General features: G+C 34.8%; 1 protein-coding gene across 9 annotated transcripts in view; it reads right to left on the bottom strand.

Annotated features, from left to right (window-relative positions):
- Positions 1-18,985, bottom strand: part of DDX4 (DEAD-box helicase 4) — a 66,604-nt gene that overhangs the window by 14,308 nt on the left and 33,311 nt on the right. For 8 of the 9 annotated variants that reach the window (XM_086361767.1, XM_086361770.1, XM_086361768.1 and 5 more), the window contains 11 exons: positions 17,018-17,077; positions 13,567-13,668; positions 12,544-12,624; positions 11,194-11,241; positions 9,304-9,351; positions 9,153-9,200; positions 8,451-8,593; positions 7,683-7,835; positions 5,707-5,861; positions 3,013-3,142; positions 1,459-1,625 (listed from right to left, as the gene is read on the bottom strand). In XM_086361767.1, the coding sequence (XP_086217893.1) occupies positions 1,459-1,625; positions 3,013-3,142; positions 5,707-5,861; positions 7,683-7,835; positions 8,451-8,593; positions 9,153-9,200; positions 9,304-9,351; positions 11,194-11,241; positions 12,544-12,624; positions 13,567-13,668; positions 17,018-17,077 (1,135 nt within the window). The remainder of the gene's footprint in view (positions 1-1,458; positions 1,626-3,012; positions 3,143-5,706; positions 5,862-7,682; positions 7,836-8,450; positions 8,594-9,152; positions 9,201-9,303; positions 9,352-11,193; positions 11,242-12,543; positions 12,625-13,566; positions 13,669-17,017; positions 17,078-18,985) is intronic. The other variant, XM_086361766.1, reaches the window with a different exon arrangement.

Genomic DNA, 18,985 nt, shown 5'->3' with positions numbered 1-18,985 from the left:
ATGGATGAATCTGGAGGTAATTATATTTAGTAAAAGAAGTCAGAAAGAATACTGTACATTTTCACTTATAAGTGGAATCTAAAAAATAAAACAAAGGAACAAATATAACAAAACAAACAGACTCAGATATTGAGAATAAACCAATGGTCACCAAAAGGGAGGGGGCCAGGAGAGTAGTAAAATAGGTGAGGATTGAGTTACAATCTGCTAGGTATAAAATAATTGAGTTACAAAGACAGAATGTACAGCATAAGGAACATACTTAACATTTTATAACTTTGTATGGAATATATTCTATAAAATATTAAATTACTAAGTTGTACACTTGAAAGTAATATAATATTGTAAGTCAACTATACTTCAATCAAAAAATTACAGGTAATAAATTTGGGAGAACATACAGGTAGAAATGCAAGCCAAGGATATGGTTCAGGGAATATGCAGAATGCGAAAAATGGACTTCAGATGGAATAATAGGCAATTTGTAACATTTAAAAGCAGATAGTAAAGCAATCATTCAGTAGGAACCAAAGATCTTTATGGAGTATATGGGTCTGGGAACCAAGGGATCCAAGCTAGAGTGGCCCATTTACCATGACTCCCGGTGACCCACACAGGAAATTGTGCTTACTGCACTGACTACAAGTATTGGAGGTCTTGGTTCCCAAAGGGGCTTCCCTAGTGGCTCAGAAGGTAAAGCGTCTGCCTGCAATGTAGGAGACCCGGGTTCAATTCCTGGATCAGGAATATCCCCTGGAGAAGGAAATGGCAACCCACTACAGTACCCTTGCCTGGAAAATCCCATGGACGGAGAAGCCTGGTAGGCTACAATTCATGGGGTCGCAAAGAGTCAAACACGACTGAGCGACTTCCCTTAACAGTTCCACCAGAGAAAACAGGAGTTTTACTGAACTGTTTAAGCTAGAGCTGCTGTATGGGTACTTCAGGTTCCCTGTTGCCAAGGGATTAGCAGGCAGAAAGAAGAGTCACCATTCTAGCAGGAGTATGTCATGCTAACCTCAGAACTCACAGAACACACAGTGTATTTATGATACTCAAATATCTGCCAACAATTAGTACATAAATTTCCTAATACAAGTGCAATTCCCCTAAGTTCTATAATTTGGGGTCGAAGAGGGGGCACCACCATAAAAATATTTTTATTTAGTAAGCACTTACTAAATCCTAGCTAGGTGCTACGTGCTCTCATTTTCTCTCTCACACAACCGCACACACTCTAATAAGATGCGATGCTAATGCAAAGCCAGGAATTAAAGTAAGAAACAAGGGAAAATATAGTAAAATATAGTAAATTTAGAAATACTTTTAAACTATCTATGTTATAATCCTAAATTTTTTAAAAAAGTAAATCTCTCAGGAATAAGATATTCACATTAGTTCTCCTGCTGTAAAAGCATTTTAGTACATAGCAGCTACTTCTAGGAAGAAAAAATTTACCTTTGAATTTCTTCTGGAAAAGTTGCACTGAACATAAGGGTCTGACGCTGTTCCTTTGATGGCATTCCTGGGCAGGAAATTAACTTTTTCATCTCTGGTCCAAAACCCATATCCAGCATGCGATCAGCTTCATCCAAAACTAAGTATTTGACTTGTCTGAGACCAATCTTTTAGGATATTTTCAAGGGTTAGAGCAAAGAATGCATACTAATTAGTATAGTAGTTGATATATTAAATGAAAATATTCTCATCAAGTCTAACTATTAATATATTCTCAAAGATGAAGATTAGAAATCAATGCATACAATGATGAGACCACTGTTATGGATAGGTAATAGTATTAGTGTTCATTTCAGTTCTCAATTTTGTCTTATGTTATAAAACATTTCATAAAACTGAAAAAAAAAACAAAACATTTAGATCAGTATTACACAATAGACCTTTCTGTAATTACTTAAAAATTCTATATCTTCACTATTAGCCAGTAGCCATATGCAGCTATTAAGCACTTGAAATGTAGTTAGCATGCCTGAAGAACAAATTTTTAATTTTATATCAGTTAAAATGTAAATATCCACATGTAGCTAGTGACTACTGTATTAGCACATATCTAGACTACATTATCTGATAAAGTCAGGCTATTTCAATGTAAGAAATAAAATTTCTTAATAGCATGACATTATCAAATGGCCTATAACTGACAAATTTATTTCTAACTCCTTTAAACCCTTAATAAATCCCTGATTCTCTAATCACTCAGGAACAACTGGGAAACTTTTCTTACCTATCATGAATACTTAGTGCTAAAAACAGAAGCACATATTTGCAAAAAGAAAACAAGTGATTTTGTTACCCCATGGAAGATGGGAAACAAGGAGGGAATCAAGGTGAATTTCTCTGGATATTCTTAATAAGTAAAGAAAAATTCCTTTCTGCAAAAAGAGCATATTTTTAATAATCCCTTTAGAGAACAGTCTTTAAAAAGCAAAGCAGGGTCATGAAAGTGAACTGAAAATACTGATATAGAGATGTAATTATGTGGTATATGAATATTGAAAATAAATAGCCCTAAAATCTCTCTTCAAAGACAGAAACTTAACAATCCTGGATAATATGACTCTCACACTTAAAACAGGAGACAAAATTACTGATGCCACAAAGGTTTTCTTCCAGGAAAAAAAAATGAGTTCCTCAAGACATACATGAAACTAGAAAAAAGCATTGATTTCATTTTTCTCCCAGAGTAGTGGGTCTAGGATATGGATTCTGGAATCAGATCCAGATTCTAACCCTATCACTTACTAGAGCTAATTTAGAGATTAAAATAAATTACATAATCTCACTAAAAGTTTGTTTTCCCAAGTATAAAATGGAAAATACTATTTACTTATTTGTATTAAGATTTATATAAGAAAGCATTCAAGGAATCAGAAGGGAGCCTAATATACAAATGGTACTGTAATGAACATACATATCTTTACACAAGTTTCTCTCTTTCCCAAACAAAACAATTACTAGTCAATCTCACAACTTTGTTATCTGTCTAGAGCCTACCTTTTCTTTGCCTATGACATCCATCAGTCTCCCAGGAGTAGCACATAATATATTACAGCCTTGTACTATTTGTCGAATTGAATGCCCCAACTGGGTTCCCCCATATGTGACAACTGCTCTTACACAAGTCCTATTGACAATAAACATAAATGTCATTTTCTAGTTGCTTGAAAATTAGTCATTTGTTTTTAATGAGATGTAAAATGAAATACATAAAGAAAGAGCTAATACATTCAACATTTCTTTTACAATTCTTCCCCGAAAGTTGAAAAGCTGCAGTAAAAAAAATATCTGCAACTTGTCTGATAGAGCTCTTCAAAAACAATGATAAACACAACCAACACCCACACAACGGGCCAACAACATGAACAAATGTTCATTAAAAATACAAATGGTTTTTAAACACTTTAAGTTCAATATTACTTTTAAAAGCAAAAAAGCAAAACAAATGAAGTCTAACAAAATCTTCCCTCAAGTGTGATAATGCCATGTTAAGCCAGTGTAGGGAAACTGGCACTCAGGGGGATAAACTGATACAATCCCTTTCACAATTTTAGTCTCTATTAAAATTTTAAAACTTATTTTTCCCAATAAATTCATATATAGGATTTTCCCTCAGATATGTCCCCACAAATGGGTAAATATGACTGTGTAATATAATCACTGCTAACATGATTTTTAGTATCGAAAGACTGAAAACTATCTAATTGTCTAACAATAAAAAACAGAATTATAGGCCTTCCTTACAAAAGAACTGAGCATCTATAAAGAGGAGTACAGTTCTATGGTAAGTGTTAGCTCCAACATATACCATTTTTTTTAAAAGGGTGGCAACCAAGCTTAGTATGCTAAGATTTGTTGAGAGGAGAATTAAAGTGCATACATGTGCACCAGCTCTTTCTATACTATTTCACATAAAACTGATAATAGTGTGCAAACTTTGAAGAGGAGGATTAAATATAGTTAGATACTTCTCAGTTTTTTGCCACAAAAATGTTCCAACAAATATCCACATACTAATACAATTTTGTGTACACATATTATCTGAAATATCATTATTGTTTAAAAAAAAAAAACTTTTATCTTTTACTTGATTTAAGAGCTCGAAGAGCAACACAGTACATGGGGCTAAGAAATAAAACACTGATATAAGCAATGTACATCTACTTCTTACAAAAGATCTGTCAAGCTTAACATTAAAAGAATTTTAATTTTTCTCCTCTAATTTCAAATTAACTGATTTATACAAAATAAAAGGTGAAGGTTCTAGATAGAAAGCTCTAAAGAATTGTACAGAAAAACACTAATATACCAACAGATAAATGGGTAGACAACAAATGGATAATTCACAGGAAAAATGTACAAAGCATTCAAAAAGGAGTTCAACCTCTCAATAACCAAATAAATGAAAACATGAAGATAGTTGTAGTGATTTTAAAATACGTACACAAAATCTTCAATACACCTTCCTTTAAATATAGATCCTAACTCCCCTCCTCCAAAGATGTGTGCAAGGCTGGCCTCATAGGTATACAACCTGTGCAGTCATACAGAGTCCTATGCTTAAAAAAGACCTGAGCCTGGTTTAATATTCTATTTGCTGCTTTAAAATTCATCATAATTTTTTTAACAAATAACCTTGTATTTTCATTTTGAGCTAGTTCTCGCAAATCATACAGTCCTGAGTATGAGCTAGACTTAGTGACCTGCTTAGTAATGAACAGAATACAGCAAAAGTGACTGCAACTATCTTAAAAAGTCACAGAAACCTCCTTGCTCTTTCTCACTGACTCTTCAATCTAAGTGAAGCCAGCTGTCATTTCCTAGAGATGACCATTCTTACAGACAGATCCAATAAAGCCAGATGACTGTAATTCTAAATGACATCTTGTCTGCAACCTCATGAGATGCCAAGCCAGAAACACCCAGCTAAACTGTTCCTCAATTCCTAACCTTCAGAAACTGTACGATAATAATATGTATTGTTTTGAGCAACTAGGTTTTAAGGTAAGCAGCAACAGATAACTAATATAATACCAAATAGTGGCAAAGTGTATAGTGAAGTTAGCATTTTCAAATACTGCTGGTAGAATGCAAGCTTTAAAATAACTTCATATTCTTTAACATTAAATCTATTAAATCTACTCTAATAAAATACTTAAAACATAAAAGTAGAAAAAGTTTATAAGCAAGCTGTTCATTAAAGCAAGAACTGCTTTTATTTATAGTAGCCCCAAATTAGAAACAACTTAAATCTCCCAAATAGAGAAATAAAATACAAACACATGGACAATCTTACAGTCATTAAAAATTAGGTCTGATTGTTAAATAAGCAGTTATCCATTTTACTAAGTTATGTGTTAAAGAAACATTAACACATGGAAAATTATTAGGAACAGAAAATTATTAGGAACACCGTAAACTCATTTTTAAACATATACTTAAAAACTACCAGAAAACACATGAATATGTCCACTGTCTTATCATTCTACTTCTATCATCATCTAATTTTTAATAAGCATTTTTAAAAATAGATTCTATAAATAAGATTATGAAAAAGTCAACTTCAGTCAAGTAACACCAAATTAAATTATAGGACTGCATTCTTCTTCATGTACTGAGTTCTTCCCAAAATAAATACAATAATTCTCTAAAGAAAAACTTGTTTGTGAGTGGCATTCCAGATGTACTTACCCAAAAGAAAATTTTCTGGCTTCCAAATAGATCTGATTGATCAACTCTCGAGTTGGTGCTACAATAATACACTCTGGTTCCTGCAGTTCTTTAAAACGACTGGCAGTTATTCCATCACGCATCATATGAGCCAAAATTGGCAAGAGAAAAGCTGCCTAGAAGTTAAATTGCATAACTTACAAATTTATAGGGCATCATCCTTTTCCCTATGGCAACCTATTCCTCATGTCTTTATATCCTTTAGCTTCTTCTTTCATCTTTTTGATAAATTTAAAATGACAAAGGGAAATAATTTTTATTTCAATGAGTTTCTAACATTTTGGTCATCATGTTCATATTATACAATATAAAATGTTTGATAAAGTTAATCTATCTTATGAAACTATCTTTTGTGCTTTAAAAAAAAAAAACACAACCGAAGATTCTAAATAAACAAACATTAACTTATTTTGAGAGGTTAATGAGGAATGTAGCATTTATTCTAAATGATTCCTTTTGAGGTAGAAATAAAATCAGAATGCATGACAAAAGTGGTCCACAAAGCAGAACAAAAATTGGGAAAGCATTCATTTGGATTACTAGACGTATCACCCTTGTAAAAGTTACATATGGCAAGAGAAACTTTGTGCTACAGTTTTCTTATTAAATAAGACACTAAAATCTACCTCCAAAACCACATTTAAGTCACACATTAGCTGCTATATTGTACAGCTTATTTTCACTTATTTTCCTTTCACCTCTACTATGGAGGATTTTTAAGACTAATATAGTATGAGGTAAGACTATGATCCTGGAAATGACAATCTTTAATGTTCATCTCATGGAGCACTATTTAATTCACAAATCTCACAGTTTATTCCTAAGACCAACTTGGTCCCATCAGAGTTCTTTTAGCATAACCAGAGGTCACTTCATACTAAGGACCAGGTACTGTACACAGACAACAACAATACATACAGCTATTTCTCATTCTCGACTCCAAACTGTATAGCTATCACACTGTTGTTGTTAATCACTAAGTTGTGTCCAACTCTTTTTGACCCCATGAACTACAGTACGTCAGGCTGCTTTACTATCTCCCGGAGTTTGCTCAAACTCATGTCCATTGAGTTGGTGATGCCATCCAACCATCTCTTCCTCTGTCGCCCCCTTCTCCTCCTGCCTTAATCTTTCCCAGCATCAGGGTCTTTTCCAATGAGGTGGCTCTTTGCATCAGGCAGCCAAAGTACTGGCGCTTCAGCATCAGTCCTTCAAGTGAATATTCAGGGCGAATTTCTTCTAGGATTGATTGCTTTGATCTCCGTGCTGTCCAAGGCACTCTCAAGAGCTTCCTCCAGCACCACAGTTTGAAAGCATCAATTCTTTGGCTTTCAGCCTTCTTTAAGGCTCTCACATCCATACATGACTATTGGAAAAACCTTAGCTTTGACTATAAGGACCTTTGTAAACAAAGTGGTAAATTTCTGCTTTTTATTACGCTGTCTAGGTTTGTCATAGCTTTTCTTCCAAGGAGGAAGTATCTTTTAATTTTGTGGCTACAGTCACCATCCACAGTAATTTTGGAGCCCAAGAAAATAAAATCTGTCACTGTTTCCACTTTTTGTTTCCCATCTATTTGCCATGAAATGATGGGGAAAACTTTACATTACATAAATTATTTTTTCCCTTGCTCTTATAATCAAAGGTCTTATAACCTTCGGTGCTTTGACTCTCAGTTGTTTTGTTTTTAATATTAAGTCCCACAGAAGGAGCTGAATACATTTAGAGATTAAACATCTATGAACTGCAAAACACTACTCTAGAAATAGTTAAAAATTCTTTCTTCAAAAGTACACAAACTTCAATAAAACCAGAAACCAGACGCAAAAACATGAGTATTTATGACAGTTCACTAAAATCATCTACTTGGGAAGAACCAAAGTTCAAAAAGTGACAGTTTGAACACTGGGCAAAATATAAGTAGGGAAGTGACTTACAGTCTTTCCAGAGCCCGTCTGAGCACAAGCCATCAAATCTCGTCCTCCTTGTATAATAGGAATACTGTATTTTTGCACAGGAGTAAGCTTAGTATAACCAGCTTTAGCAATGTTGTTATTCAGTGTCTGACAAAGATTAGCTTCTTCAAAAGTCTAAAAAAAATCAGGGGGCAGTGGTTAAATTCCATGTATCATACACTAGTCATTTCATAAACATATTCCATTTGAATTAGTTTCAAGTTGTTAATTCTACTTTATATAATACATATTCAAAAGTAATATCTAGAACCTTTATGCGATTACTTGATAGAATTAAGGAATATTCCATATAGACAATGGCTCTAAAAACTTGTTCAGCCCCCTTAAAACCTGTGAGATACAAATAACTCTGATCAATAAAAATGGTTCATTACCAACAGGGGATTCTGGGCTCCTCACTCCTTAGAAAATCACTCCCCTAAGATGCACTTTCTCACATACATAGAAAGCAGAAATATTGAATTTTCAGGAAAAGTATCCTTTTTAATAAATTTAAATCAAGTTTCCATCCTAGTTTGAGGAGGTGGGGAGGAAATATAGTACCCTCCCTTTCAACACAGCAATTAATTCTAATACAGATGTTAGATATGATTCTAAATTTCCAACCTAAGATATTGAATACTAAAGATGAAATTTTGTATTTTTTAATATCAACTTAAAGAAATGTACCAAATTTTTAAAAAACAAAGTTTGCCTCACAGGCATTACAGAAACAATTATTGCACTGACCAGAATTGCTGGTGGTGGATCATGTCCAGATACTTCTACAAGAATAGTATCGTATTTGTCAAAGTTTATGCCTGTTTGATAATGTGCAAAGATGGAGTCCTCATCTTCAGGTGGAGGAGGTGGTATGTAGGTCACTTTTGGTCCTTAGAATTTAAAATAAAATTTACATTATAAGGACTAGAATAAAAATTAAAGAGAAAACAGACAAAAACCAACAGACTCAAATTTAAAACAACATGCAAATTCCTGGGCTTCCCTGGTGGCTCACTGGTAAAGAATTCACCTGCCAAATGCAGGAAACACAAGTTCAATCCCTGCCCCAGGAAAATCTCACATGCCATAGAGCAACTAAGCCCATGTGCAACCTGTGCTCTAGAGCCCAGGAGCTGTAACTACTGAGCCTATGTATCACAACTACTGAAGCCCGTGCACCTTAGAGCCCATGCTCTGCAACAAGAAAAGCCACCACAATGAGAAGACCGCAACTAGAGAGGAGCCCTCACTCTCTGCAACTACAGAAAAGCCTGTGTAGCAACGAAGACCCAGCACAGCCAAAAGTAAATAAATAAAATTACAAAAAAATTCCCAATGTTTACCATTAAAGTTTTTACTTCAAACTTTTTAAAGTTATCTCTTTAAATAGTCTGCATTTGTATTAAAATGTAATATACATTTATGTGGATCACACAAAAATTAATATACCTTGAGTGTCACCACTTTCTCCTCCTTCAGCTTCTGACTTCCAAGAATCTTAAAAAGAATCAAACCAAAAAAAGACAAATGTTTTTTAAAATTGAGGGGTAAAACAATACTCACTATAAAAATTAAATACCTTATCTAAAGTAAAACTCACTCTTTCCAGAGCCTGTAATTACTTCTTCATTTAAACCTTTGTAACCACCTATTAAAGAAATACAGTGACAGTCAGTCAATATACAAGACTATGTATATCTTTATTTTTGTTGCTTGTCTTCAAAAAGAAAAAGTTCTAAACATGGATGGTCCCTTCAAACAAATAATATTTGAGACAATTAAGATAAATAGAATCCTGAATATTTTAAGTTCCCTTAGCATTCAAAATGCTGACTTTATGCAGGTTACAATGTTATAACATATTAGTATCTTCTTTTTTAAGCTGTTATGTCTCTTTCCTATTCCTATATTCCTCAACAAAGGAATATATTTTCTAACAGGAACTAAAAGACCATCTCTGTTGAGATGTCCCCACTATAACCTATAGGTTCTATGATTTGCTAGGACTTAGAATACAGTCATAACTACGGCTGTGACTTATTACATAGAAAAGATATGGAGCAAAATAAGCAAAGGAAAAAAGGGTATGGGGAAAAGGCCAGAGAAGACAAGGTACAAGATTTCAAGAGTCACTCCCACTGGTGTCATACAGGACAACTTGTGACAACATGCTGAAAATGTTTACCAGAGTAATCAATTAGAGATTCAATATCCAGGGTTCTTATGAGGGGCTGATAAAGCAGGCAGGCACCTTCTGCCTGGCATGTACCAAATGTCCCAACTCCCAGAAGAAAAGTGGGTATTCATTATAAACCACATTGTTTTACAAACCATTTAGGCACAGTGGACCACTCTGTGGGGTTAAGGGTGTTGAGACCCCTCCCAAAATCCAAGTTCCCAGAAGTCAGGGAAGGGTCTCGTAAGAAGGACTTTCCAAGAAGAGCAGTCAGGCCTATCATGTTAACTCTTTTCCACATGCTACCCTTCTGGTTTCTAGACAAGGAGTCATTGATTGTGCCATTTTCAGATACTATCACAAAAAGAATAAGGACTGCATTAGATTTGAAAGGCTAACATATAGCATTTTTATATGTGTACTCTCTAATTTTCTTATCCTGTATGTCCATAGGTCTTCAAACCCCTTTTCAAACAAGATCTAATAATTTGTATAAAATATGGTTTAGCCATTAATAATCTTTTTCTGCACCGAAGAAACCAAGAATTTGAAGGAGTGAAGCAGGGAAAAGTGGTTCAAGGGAGTTGCCACTATGAATGCTCTCAGACTAATAATGATCTCAGAATTTTTCAGAGATATTAAACAAGCTTTATTGTTTTACTAGTCTGGAAAATATTTTAACTTTTATATGAAATTTAAGCATTTTTAACTCTGAGATTTTTTTAATAGTATAAAATTATCTATACTGAATTTTTTTTACCCCCTATACCAAGCTAATTATCTCATAATAAGGAAGATTATTTTAATATAAGAATCTGTAAACACAGATTACATCTCCATCTTTAACATTTGCATGGTAACTCCTATTTTATGGTTATACTATTTATTAAACAGTTATTTATTGATGAATTTTAGGTGATTTTCAGTTTTCACTTATTATAAATGAAGCTTCAGTGAACATCCTTTTATATGTATTAAACATATATACCTACAGTATATAATGGAATTGCTGGATTAAAGAGTAGTAGTAAACAACTGGCTTCCCCTGGAGAAGGAAATGGCAACCCACTCCAGTATTCTTGCTTGGAAAATCCCATGGACAGACGAGCATGGTGGGCTATAGTCCACAGGGTTGCAAGAGTCAGACACAACATAGCAACTAAACAACAAAAGAACAACTTCTCCAAACTAGCCGTGCAAATGTATACTCCTCGAAGTGTGTATAAAAGCAGCAACAGTTACCTTTAACTTCAAAAATTAAACTTGGACTACAGTCATTTTAACCACTTACAGGTAAACCAAATAAGAACTCACCTCGTCCACTTCCACCACCACTTCTGCTTTGGAAAGTGTCACCATTACCTGTAAGGCATTGTTTCACAGAATATTCAGAGAAAACACAGCTCCTCTTCAAGCACATAAAACATATAGCTATTTCTGAGAAATCTGAGTAATTTCTCAGGATTCCTAGACCCTTAATCCACCCATCTCCTAATTCTATATTTAACTAAAATCTTTTTCTCATTTGAACATTTTGTTTAAACACTTCATTTTTTAGGGCAATTTCAGGTTCACAGAAACATTAAAGGGAAAATACAGAGACTTCCCAGATATTTCCAGTCCTAACACCTGCATATTCCCCCCCTCCCCATAATCAACATTCCCCACAAGAGAGGTATTTTGTTACAGCTGATAAACCTATACTGGCACAACATAATCACCCAAAGTCCACGGTTTACATTACAGCTCATTCATGGTACTGCACAGTGTTTTTTATGTTTGCAAAAGTATATCATGGCATGTCTCCATCATTACAGTATCATACAAAGTAACTTCACTACCCTAGAAATTCTCAATGCTCTGTCTGTTCATCCCTTCCCTGAACCCCTAGCAACCACTCATTTTTTTTCACCCCTCTTCTTACAGTTTTGCCTTTTCCAGAATGTCATACAGAGCTGGAATCATATAGTATATGGTCTTTTCAGATTGGCTTCTTTCACTCAGTAGCACATATTTAGAGTTTCCCCAGTGGCTCAGCAGTAAAGAATCTGCCTGCAATGCAGGAGTCACAGGAGACGCAGGTTCAATCCCTGGGTTGGCAAGATCCCCTGGAGGAGGGCATGACAACCGACTATAGTATTCCTGCCTAGAGAATCCCATCGACAGAGGAGCCTGGTGAGCTACAGTCCATGGGGTTGCAAAGAATCTGACACAACTGAAGTGACTTAGCATGCACACAGTACACATTTAAGGCTCCTCCATGTCTTTTCAGGCTTGATAGCTCATTTCTTTTTAATACTACAGTTCATTTAACTACTTTTAAACATTTTCATTAACAGAATGCTTTTTTTTTTTTCACTTTCTCCTCAAATCCCCTCAGAATCCTTTCTTTGAAACCAAAGGAAACTTCATTTTCCTTCTTCTAACCAAAAGTATAATTTATATTTCAAATTAACTGGTAGATAAGAAAGAAGGAATAATTCACAGAGCACAAATTTTATGAGGGAGGGAAAACTGTCCACGTTCTTTTTCCCTACAAATCTAAAAAGCAGAGATAATCATGAGCCAATCTAATATACTTAAAAATATATATTAGGTTCAATAATCCTAGAGCTAGAAGCAAATGTAAATGATTCACATTCAGTAATAAATTCTATTTCTCACCTGCACCACTTAATGCTGATCTTCTAGAACCAAAAATGCCACCAGAGCGCTGGGTCCCCTCATCTTGTTCATAATCACTATCTAGATTTCCAGATAAAAATTTAGATTATGTTACCTTTTAAAACTTTTAAATCATGCAGTAAACAGAAAAAAATCAATTTATGGTACCAGAAATTAAAAAGATGCAAGATAAAATAATTTAACAGGAATCATAGTATTTTTGAAGTATCACACAGAAGGATTTTTCCATAAATTATTTCCTTCTATTACAAATTACTTTCTCAAAATTTTATTAAAATTATCTTATAAAAGTAGTCAGAGCTAATACTACACCAAAATATGATATAGGCAAATTAAATTACCTTTGAAAAACAGCACTGTTACTGTCCCTCAAAATTTCACATTACATAATCTTACTGCTTATTCTCCAGAATAGCATCCCTTGGTACCCACTGCACTCAAATCAAACTTTATCAGTCTTAAACAGCAACCCTCTGGATCTCTTCACTTTTAAAAAAGTGACAATTCACTAATCTGCTACACATCTATTAAATTATTAAATCATTTATGTTTTTAGTTTCACTATTCTGTTCTCCTCTGTTAAGAGAGATATGCATTCCAAAAGTGACCTCAGGAGACAATATCTTAGCACCAAGGAAAGATGACTGGAAAAATTTAGGTAGAAATCACACTGGTATAAGAAGGTATAATGGGAGGCTGAGTCATCAGAATGCCACTTATTTGTAAGGTCAGCCATCTTTATCAAAGCTCTGAAATGCTTCACAGCATGTAATATTAAAGAACTGCATCACACAAACTGTTAGAAAGATTCACATATTCTCATTTAATCTCTAAGGAATTACATGTGTCTACAAAATAATATTTTACATAGCGTAAGTGATTATGTACCAGCCACTATACTAAACCATCCCCATATAGTCATAACAATCTTATATGTGATAGGTATTATTTTTAATCATTTCTTTAATAAATGAAGGACACTATTTGCAATCCACTACTAACTTGGACTTCCTCGACCAAATCCTCCACGGCAACCTCGGAAACTACCTCTTCCACCTCTTCTGGACGATCCTAAAGCTTCTGAATCATTTCCGTCTTGATAACCTATAATATTAAAACACAAACACACAAACGACACAAAAACCAACAAAGAAATCTTGGGGACACGGTGGCCAAGTTAATTTAAGCCTTGCATAATTCAATGACTTTAATATTTTAAGCCATCAACAGATAGTTACTAAAGAGAAATGCTGTATTTGACCTATAAATGCTCAACTTTACCAGTAAATAGATAAAAGGTATTATTTTTTTTAAAAAAAATCCACTATTTGCTTTGCGAACAAAACCTAAAAATGACTAAAAAGAAAAAGTGACACCTATAAACACTGTGATGTTAGAGAAGACTCTTTAGAGTCCCTTGGACTGCAAGGAGATCAAACCAGTCAATCCTAAAGCAAATAACTCCTGACTATTCATTGGAAGGACTGATGCTGAAGCTGAAACTCCAATACTTTGGCCACCTGATGTGAAGAACTGACTTGTTGGAAAAGACCCTGATGCTGGGAAAGATTGAAGGTGGGAGGAGAAGGGGACGACAGAGGATGAGATGGTTGGATGGCATCACCAATTCAATGGACATGAGTTTGAACAAGCTATGGGTGTTGGTGATGGACAGGGAAGCCTGGTGTGCTGCAGTCCGCAGGGTCGCAGAGAGCCTGAGTGACTCAACTGAACTGAACTGAATGTCCTAAAAATATCAGTTAAGTCTAACTGTTCTAATACGTCATTCAGGATCTCTGTTGCCTTACTGATTTTCTATCTGGAAGATCTGTATATACAAATGACCAATATACACATGGAGAGCTGCTCAACATCACAGTCATCAGGAAATGCAAATCAAAATCACAATGATACAAGGATATGTTGTGCAATACAGAGGATACAGCCAACATTTCATAATAACTATAAGTGGAGTATGAATCACTATGTTTTGATACCTGTAATTTACAAAATATTATACATCAACTATATGTCAATTATAAAAAACCATAATGAGATACCACTTTATATCCATTAAATGACTATAGTCAAAAAGACAAACACTAACAAGTGTCACCAAAAGAAATGTACTTGAATGTTCAGAGCAGTAGTTTCAGAACAGTCCAAAACTGTACAAAATCCAAGTACACATCATTAGCAGAACAGGAGAACAAAAGAACACTATATAGCAATAATGATCTTCAACTGCAACCAACAATAAGACAATCTCACAATTAAGAAGCTAACCACAAAAATATTATATACTATGTGATTCCATTTATATTAAATACAAAATTTTTTTAAATTTATGCTACTAGAAGTCGGAATAGAGATTAACTGGAAGGGCAGTGCTAATGACTAAAAATGAGCATGAAAGGGGTTTTTGAGGATCTAGTAGTTTCTACTCCTGATCTGCGTGCTTGGGAAAACACAGAACCCAGGTGTTTTCAGTTACTGAAAAATCACTGAGCTGTATACATTTATGACATATGCACCAACCTGTTCCTGTATGACATCACACTTCAACATAAACTTAGATACGGTTCTATTTACACACACATCTGTATTTACTGAGTGACCACTGTGTCACACACAAGTTTTCTACCTTCAAATGTATACATCTAAAGAAAATAGCAATCAGGGACACCCTACTAGACAACCTACACTAGTCAATAAGCCAGGATCAAGCACAAAGAGCTGCAACTGGCTTTTCATTGCTGCACTTAAATATGAATTAAAATGATTTAAAGAAAACTGAATAGTAAGAAAGATAGCCACTGTTCTGCAGAAAACCAAAAGAGCTATGTTTTAGGAACATTAGTGTCAAAACTCCTTGTTAAAGGGGGAAGGAGAGCAATGTTAAAAGACGAGTCTATTTCTTAACTAAATGTCCGCCCCATCATTGCAGGGCCCCCTACAATTGCCATTAAAGACTCAGCTTATGCAGAAAGTGAAGAGGAACTAAAAAGCCTCTTGATGAAAGTGAAAGAGGAGAGTGAAAAAGTTGGCTTAAAGCTCAACATTCAGAAAACAAAGATCATGGCATCTGGTCCCATCACTTCATGGGAAATAGATGGGGAAACAGTGGAAACAGTGGCAGACTTTATTTTTCTGGGCTCCAAAATCACTGCAGATGGTGACTGCAGCTGTGAAATTAAAAGACGCTTACTCCTTGGAAGGAAAGTTATGACCAACCTAGATAGCATACTGAAAAGCAGAGACATTACTTTGCCAACAAAGGTCCATATAGTCAAGGCTATGGTTTTTCCAGTGGTCATATATGGATGTGAGAGTTGGACTGTGAAGAAAGCTGAGCGCCGAAGAATTGATGCTTTTGAACTGTGGTGTTGGAAAAGACTCTTGAGAGTCCCTTGGACTGCAAGGAGATCCAACTAGTCCATTCTAAAGGAGATCAGTCCTGGGTGTTCTTTGGAAGGAATGATGCTAAAGCTGAAACTCCAGTACTTTGGCCACCTCATGCGAAGAGCTGACTCATTGGAAAAGACTGTGATGCTGGGAGGGATTGGGGGCAGGAGGAGAAGGGGACAACAGAGGATGAGATGGTTGGATGGCATCACCGACTCGATGGACGTGAGTTTGAATGAACTCCAGGAGTCGGTGATGGACAGGGAGGCCTGGCATGCTGCAATTCATGGGGTCGCAAAGAGTCAGACACAACTGAGCGACTGAACTGATTCACCACCAAATTCCTACCCACCGCCCCTCACAACTCATCCAAGGCTATAGTGAAATCCACAGCAAGTCTCAGCTTCACTAGGAAGGCCTGCTATTCAATGATCTATTCAATGAGCCAATCATCTAATAGGCAAGGGAAAACGATATCTCCAAGTTGCAGCAAAAACTATGATGTATCTAGTGCAGCTCCAAACACTAAAGTTCTATCATAAATATATTTGCACACTTGTAGCAATTTTATAAGTTCACTGTGGTTTTTCATGGATATTGTTGCTATTTTAACATGTCTGCCTATAGATAATCCAGAACTGAGCACTATAATTTTTATACCATCTCACCTCAAGCAGAGGCAGGATTAGCAAGTATGGTAATTAATCTACAACTTCTCCCTTCCCCCATATCTCCAATGTTCCTACTCAGAGACAAAGACATCCCAGTTTATCTATACTGTGAATGACCAAGATTCACACAGTCCCACCTTTTGTAGTTCATAGAACACTCTGGAGGTCTTAGGAAAAGACAAATCGAGTGACATCAGAAAGCAGAAGGAGAGACACCTACTGAATATTAACTCAAATATTAACAGCATAAAGGATATGCCAAAGTATTTTTCTTGAAAGGTTTTCACCACCAGAATTTTTCTTTCAGCTCTTCCAAAATCAATTTTTCAGTTTAATTTCTGTCTTAAGTACAAGTTGTTCCAAAACATGGTCCTTACCGCCTCTCTTGGAAAACCCTCTGTTCCGTGTTTGATTATCTTCACAGTCAATACTAGATTCTTGAATAAAAATTTAACATGTGAATAGCATCTAAATAATTATTGCAGTATTTATATTACTGTAGTATCTAAATAGTACTATCACAAGAGAAATTACTGAGAAAAAATATATTCATAAGCTAACATATGAACAAAATTTTAAATTTTAAAATCACCATAACAACAAAATACAAACACATTATTCAGTCAATTCTTTTTAAAAATCACCTAATATACCTAAATACTAAATGTTAAGCATGTTATCTGTCAAGTTCTGAGCACAGCCAAAAAATAAGAATTTCATAAATGTCACAAAACAGTTTCAGAAATATCTGAACAGTTGAGTAGTCAAACGGATCTCAGAAATGCATAACTATTGTATTTATAATGTCATCATTAATCTGTAAATTGTCTTTCTTAATAAACCTGAGGCATTATAGTGTTTTTTTAATATACAAACTTTTCCCTATCCATCCTAATGGAAGCATTTGGGGACATCCCGGCTTTCTGTCCTTAGTGACATTATTAAGTAACATTACCAGAGTTTATACATAGTAGTATGAGGATCACTACACTGAAGGATGACTAAAAATTATCAGGAAAGTTGGTTAAAAATAAATTATCAGAACCCACCCTAGAGAGATTCATTTTGAATGTGCAGAGTGATATCCAGGAATGAACAATTTTTCTAAATTAAAAAATTATACCTTATTGATATAACTTTCAGTAATAACTTTAAGCTTTCTAGAAGATTCCAATAAACCCATATTTGGAAAATACCAAGATGGTTTCAAGGAATCTTTGTACATATCACTAACATTTAGTGCCAGAGAACTAGGTCCCAGTGATGACATATGTGGCTCGACAGATTAAAAGCTATCAGTTGTTTATGTACAAAAGTACTAATCTACTCAATTAATATTGATTTATAATAAACAATGACCCACAGCTCTTGTTGCAGGCTCCTACTTGAGCTGACATCAACAATTGACAATATTCCTAAAGAGTCATTTAACATCAAGACAACCTTCTCAGAAGCAAAGATTTCATACAAGGGGGTTGAAGAGGAAAGAAAGAATTCTGGAAAGATTCTTAGAATAATCTGGAATAATAGAATTATTATTTGATGATATAATAATTCATCATCATCTGGAATAATGATGATGGTAGCTAACATTTATTGTCATATATGAAAGAAAACCCACCTCACATAACCTTTGGCCAACTGTTCTCCTCAAACAAACTTACAGTTATTTTGACCACACTGGGAATTAAAATAGGCTAATGACATTAGGAGAAACTGGGTGAGGAGTACAATTACATTAGAGGCAAGCTGAAGGAAATCTTCTGTACTATTTTTGAAACTTCTTGAGTCAAATGATTTCAAAATAAAAAGTTATTAAAAAATAATCTCTGTAGAGTTAAAAATAAAGTTAAGCACAAACAAAAATGAGATAATGATCCCAAGATCAGTTATAATCTACTAATTATAGAAAAATAATGTAATAATAACACATAAAACAGTATCCATCTGACACTCTTCTAAATGAATTCTATTTTAACTTTTTAAATCCTCACAAAAACCTTATGAGGTGGGTATTATCCTCAATTTATAAACAGAAAAAAAGAAATACAAAGTTAAACATGCTTTTTTAAAATAATACAACTGACAGGAAGAGAAGGATCTGGGTCTCAAATCCCGGGTGTCTGATTCCAAAATCTGAGCTCCTTATTACTATACTGGACCAGCTAAGGGACACAAGATACGGGAAAAATAACCACAAAATACACTATACATCTGTGTGCAGAGAAGTTATAAAGACTCCATAGATCAGTGGTTACCAAATGAAAGAGGCATCAGAGTCAGCAGGGAGGCTTTTAAATACAGGATCCAGGGCCTCACTCAAATCTCCTCAATCAGGTTCTCTT

This window comes from Bos grunniens, chromosome 20 (assembly GCF_055505025.1).
Source record: "Bos grunniens cultivar Pamir isolate PY7600 chromosome 20, Bosgru_T2T1.0, whole genome shotgun sequence".
Taxonomy (NCBI): Eukaryota; Metazoa; Chordata; class Mammalia; order Artiodactyla; family Bovidae; genus Bos; species Bos grunniens.
Note: the sequence above shows the minus strand (reverse complement) of the source record. Positions and strands in the feature narration are given on the sequence as shown.